General features: G+C 32.1%; 1 protein-coding gene across 1 annotated transcript; it reads right to left on the reverse strand.

Annotated features, from left to right (window-relative positions):
• Positions 1-2,616: 2,616 nt before the first annotated feature.
• Positions 2,617-4,874, reverse strand: LOC142629343 (transcription factor MYB4-like). The gene is made up of 3 exons (XM_075803306.1): positions 4,581-4,874; positions 3,980-4,109; positions 2,617-3,233 (listed from the first exon to the last, which is right to left on the reverse strand). The coding sequence occupies exons 1-3, from the start codon at positions 4,711-4,713 to the stop codon at positions 2,840-2,842; spliced, it is 657 nt and encodes a 218-aa protein (XP_075659421.1). The 5' UTR covers positions 4,714-4,874; the 3' UTR covers positions 2,617-2,839.
• Between the last annotated feature and the right edge of the window lie 799 nt (positions 4,875-5,673).

The raw sequence follows: 5,673 nt of genomic DNA on the forward strand, positions 1-5,673 counted from the left end.
TACTATAAATTTAGACCATGTTATGGTAAGGTTCCTGAGTTTGATGTGTGAATGGATTTTTGCATCCTTGGGGAAGGATCTGTCCGTGGGGCTTTAGTTATAAGGCCATGATTAGATTTTTGTACTAGGCATTACAAAAAATTTCCCCAGTGGAGTGTAGATACTTGATACTAAATCTTGGGGGTTTTTTATTATTTTATTTTATAGTTTTTTTAGATAGAATTTTGCACAAATTAGATTTATAAAACTTTGTTAAAATAACCATTCATGGCGTCTTCTCAATTGTCGTAATGCATGGTTGGCAAATTCAGCAGGATATTCAAATTCAGCTGATAAGATGGTAAACTCAATCATGTTTTTCTCTCGAAAAAAAATCTCTAAGAAAGACACTTTAAGAGACACCATGGTTTTGGTACCATCACCTCAACTATTTCCTTCACATCTATGGTTTTGTCGCCTTAAGAAAGACACTTTACTCATCATTTATCAGCATCACTCTCTACTTCTTGATTTATGTCAATGACATCTTACTTAAAAGTAAAAATTCTACGGCGATTTGTTCTTTGATGTACTACTTGTCCATTTCCTTAGCAATCAAAAACATGGCTATCATCCATTATTTTCTCGACATTGTAGCTAGCCACCCCCACCTATTCGTCATCTAGCTTTAAGTGAATCTCTAATTTGTTCAGGGAGAGCAAGATGCACGATGCTAAAGACCCTCACCTTTTTTTTTTTTTTTTGAGAAAAAAGACCCTCACCCTTTAATCCTTTATTTTAATACTAAAATTATATGCTAGGTGCAAATTTTACTTGACTTTTCCCCTTATATTTAAAAACAAAAACAAACAAAAACAAAAACAAAATCTACTACGTTATGACTTATGACCACTTATCTAGAATTTTAATGCTCTTTAAAAAAAAAAAATCTAAAATTTTAATGTCTCCTTTTTTCCTTTCTTTTGTTATTCAACTTTTGTATCATTCAACCATATATTTCAAAAAATATATATAAGCAAATCTCATTACCAAAAATTCCTTTTCTTTTCTAAAAACAAACTCTTTTTTTATTTTTTATTTATTTTACAGTTAGATATTTAAGATATACAATAATGTGTGATTTTATTTTTAATTTTTTTCATTAGAAGAAAGATGCTATAATTTTTATGGTTAAAAGTTTGAGACATGGCCTACTTTTTTCATTAGTATTGTTAATTATTATTATGTTTTTCTCTTATAATACATTATATACGTTAAGGCATATAAAAGTAATATTTATTATTCAGTTTATCTTTTCTCTTTTTCTTTTTTGGATACAAAATAAAAATTCTACTCTAACATAATTTAAGTGTATGTGTGTGAAATTTTCTTCTGGAAACTTGAACCCCAGCTCTTACCCCCTACATCTTATAAGCACTTATGTTTATGGAGTGACTATCGCACTCAGGGTGTGCAGTGATATTATTCAGATTATCTAAACTAATTGATTTGTATACATTTTATGTTTTCTAAAATTAAATCTAATTTTAATGCCTAATGTTTAGTATATTTAATGAAAATGTTGGTTAAAGTTGTTGGGGGATCACAATTTGACTCATTACAACCACTCTAAAGATAGGCTTGTGTGGGCGCAATGTCGAATGACAAAAGATTTGAGTGTGTCTTCTATCTTAATTGGTTTTGAGGTGGAATGATACAACTTGCGATCCGAAAAAAGGAATCAGAGCCAGGGTCATGGGTTCGAGTCACAGGAATGTCATTGTGAGGGAGGGATGTTTAGGGAGACCGTAATTTGACTCCCTACAACCATTCTAAAAATAGGTTTGCGAGCATGAAGTCAAATACCATAAAAGATTTAAGTGTGTCTTCCTCATCACCAATTGGTTTTGAGGTAAAATGACATAACTCACGATCCGACAAATAGTATCAAAGCTAGGGTAATGGGTTCAAGTTATAGGAGTGTCACTGTGAGGAAGGGATTGTTGGGGGACCACAATTTGACTTCCTATAACCACTTTAAAAATAAGTCCGCGAGGTGTTATATCGAATGACATAAAAGATTTGAGTGTGTCTTCCTCATTACTAATTGATTTTGAGGTGAAATGATACAGCTCATGATCTAACAAATGGTATCAAAACCAAGGGTCATGGATTCAAGTCGAGAGAGTGTTATTGTGAGGGAGAGATTATTAAGGGGACCACAATTTGATTCCTTACTACTGCTCTAAAATTAGGCCTATGGGATGCGATGTCGAATGTCATTGGATATTTGAGTGTGTCTTTCTCATCTCCAATTGGTTGAGGTGGAATGACACAGTTCACTGTCCGAAAAAAGTGTTTTAAGAATATCGGTTTTAGTTAGTTATAGGTAAAGTTTTTTGTTGTTGAATAAAAAACACATCCACTCAAATTTTGTCTACACAAAAAGAAAATTAGTAGGTGTCTTAGCCTAATGGTTAAGAGAAATTAGTAGGATTCCTAAAGGATGTGTTGATCCTCACTAGCTACTATGATAAAAAGTTCATATTTTATGTCTTTTTACGTACGAATAAAGACAGATAATATTATACTTCTGGACAACCAAAGTTGAATTTGTTTTGATTCTTTGATCATAGATGCTTTAGAAAACCTTAAATTTCTTTAATCACTTTATCCTTCGGGACCACCAAAGTTATTTGAATATTCTTTATGAATATACATAGAGATTTATCTCAACCGACACTAACAATTAACATTTCAAGTAAAACATTTCAAACCGATGCTTTCTGTCCAAGTTCGAAAGTATTCATAGTCTTTAGATGAAGAAACAGAAGATGAACCAAAAGAAATTAATGAAAAACTAGCCAGACTGTCCTAAGTTTACATGAGGTTGTGATGACTCGCCAGATTTTATGAAGAGCTTGTACCAAAACTCCATTTCATCATTGTTTTTGGAACTATCATTGTTAAATGTTTCCTCTGTTTCCATTGAAATGGTTTGTGATGATCCCTCTGCCTCCATCCTGATTGGATCTAAACACACAAATTTCCAAGACTCTTGGGGGAAATTTGGTGCATGAACTTGACCTTGAAAATCTCTATCAAGCATATAACCAGGCGTTCCAACAGCCTGATTTGTGGTGGTTGGAGTGGCTAAATTTGGTGCAAGTGATCTCTTCTTCAAGTGGCTATTCCAGAAGTTTTTGATTTCGTTATCAGTTCGTCCTGGTAATCTTGCTGCGATGGCTGACCATCTGGAGATAGAAGAATATATATGAATCAACTAGATGCTTAGGGTAGTATGCATGTTGTTTAACAATTTTATAATCTGTAATCTGAGGATTTAAAAAGCTGTAATCTTAACATGAGACTAGAAGTGTATGCATGCGATACATGAACACAACCATTATATATAATGCAATGACAATGGAAGTCAAAATTTAGGATACAGATTAAAACGGTTTAATCATTAATCCATGAAAATTTATGGAAGTATTTATTATTCATCTGAGAAGAGAGGGTATTAATCTTGGAAGTATTAAATAAGCTTCATTTATAAAAGACTGAATTAATACAAAGCAAATAGGTTTTCCTTAAAATATGTGCTAATATGTAAGAATTTAAAATTTATAATCTTATCTCTGGGACCTTAATCTTGACTCTAGAGTATTTCTTTCAAGTTAAATTTAATAATGTAAATATGTAATTATATTTTAGGATATTTGAAAAGTAGGCAGTTAAGTGGATTAACCAATTGGGTTTTATCTATTTCATTTTTTTTAATTTTTTTTTTTTTATACAAGATAGAATTCTACTCTATGAGTATGTTCTCGACAGTTGAAAAAGTTTAATTTGCCATGTTAACCATTAAGTAATCTTCTATGCGTTTTGCTTCCATGATATGCATGTGTGTTGGTGCATGTATGTGTGTGTGTAAGAGAGAGAGAAATTAAAAAAAAATTGATTTTTTAAGAAGTGCAGCAAACCAATCTGTACGTACCTATTTCCAAGAATGTGATGTAGCTTGATAATGGTTTCTTCCTCTTCCATGCTAAAGTTTCCTCGTTTGATATCTGGCCGCAAGTAATTAGTCCATCGAAGCCTGCAACTCTTTCCACACCTTAGTAAACCTGAAGAATGCATAAATAAATTAAACAAGCTGTTACATATTATAACTCTATTAAAACTTAATTAAAACAGAACAGTTAAAACGGATCTAAATATTTCTGGAAATGCTTACTATTTTATTCAAGAAGATATTTTCAATCTCAAAAAAAAAAAAAAAAAAAAAAAGAGAGAGAGAAAGAAGATATTTAAATTATGTCTTTTGAACAACTAAAATTATATATATATATATATATGTGTGTGTGTATATGTATAAAACAAATTTCAAATGACAAGTTCTGCTATTTTTGAAGAAGACATATAAAATTCAAATCTCTCTCCTCAACTTTTGAATTATTAAAAAACTATATCTGAATTAAGTAAAAATCTGGGGCTCTAAAAAAACACAACTACAAAAACATGCAATATTTTTTGAGAGTGCAAAAGGGTTTTTCTATGTTTGTATTAAAAATACGTAGTTGGAACATTGTTCATACCTGCTTGCTTGGGAAGCGCCCGCCAATTTCCATGTCCGTATGTTTGGATGTATGAAATCAATACCTGATCTTCTTCAGGAGTCCATGGTCCCTTCTTTAGTCCCATCTTCTCACAACAAGGAGTCCTCACCATCCTTGTTCTTGAATTGCACTCTGAATTTCTTTCTCTTTCTTTCTTTCTTTTTCTACTCTCTCTCTCTCTCTCTCTCTCAAATGAGTTTCTTAAGCTTATGCTCTTGCAAAGTCATCAAATAGCCTTATATTCTCTTTAAAATGCGGCAGGATTTTCAAAAGCAGGCCTCGTTTTTTCTAGGAAGATGATTATCTCTTTCTCTCTCACTCACGGACATTTTTCTTTTTAATATTGTGGATATCTATTCACTAAGTGACGGACCATTGGAGACTTCTTCAAATGTTTCATTTTTCCTTGATATTAAAGCATATGACGAAATCATTTTGTCATGTACCGTTGTTAAGAAGCTGTTTAAAAACCATTCGTCTTGGTTGCTTCTCTCTGTGTCGCAAAAGATTAAGCCTCTTTCTTTTGTTTTGCGTATAATGGTCAAAATTTATGTGCGGCACGGGTAGAAATTGGGGTCACGTGGGTTTTAAAAAGGACGAGCATGTCAAATGTGCACTCTGTTGTTTGAAGAAAACCAAAAAAAAAAAAGTAAACTCAAATATATTTAGAATTTTATTGCATATGATTATGATGGTTTTGAAGAAAAATGGAGGACGTCCCACACATTAGGGTGTTATTTAATTATTAATCTTTATATAATGGGGCTTACAATTGGGAACATGATACATCAATCAAGAATTTTATACATAGAAATAAATAAAGGGAAATTCAAAATATATATTAATAAAAAATGAGAAAACCATGGTAGGAGAAAATCATGGAGTCATGTCGAATAGTTATGTCTCAATCTTGTACGTGTTCGTCACACCCACTCAAACGAAATGAAACATAGTGGAGATTGAGCTTGGAAGCAAAAACAATGTAAGAGTACACAAGTGAGCCCCTTGTGAAGATATCTGCCTTAATTAACTTGTAGAGCACCACGTGCAAGTAATTCCTGAAAGATTTGAT

Source organism: Castanea sativa, chromosome 3, assembly GCF_040712315.1.
Source record: "Castanea sativa cultivar Marrone di Chiusa Pesio chromosome 3, ASM4071231v1".
Classification (NCBI taxonomy): Eukaryota; Viridiplantae; Streptophyta; class Magnoliopsida; order Fagales; family Fagaceae; genus Castanea; species Castanea sativa.

Bases quoted from the DNA above. Each gene is read 5' to 3' on its own strand.
- LOC142629343 (XM_075803306.1), bottom strand. From the start codon at position 4,713: ATGGTGAGGACTCCTTGTTGTGAGAAGATGGGACTAAAGAAGGGACCA. The intron at 4,110-4,580 runs GTATGAACAATG...TGCATTCTTCAG, and splicing joins GGCGCTTCCCAAGCAAGCAG to GTTTACTAAGGTGTGGAAAG. The intron at 3,234-3,979 runs GTACGTACAGAT...TTCTATCTCCAG, and splicing joins CATCACATTCTTGGAAATAG to ATGGTCAGCCATCGCAGCAA.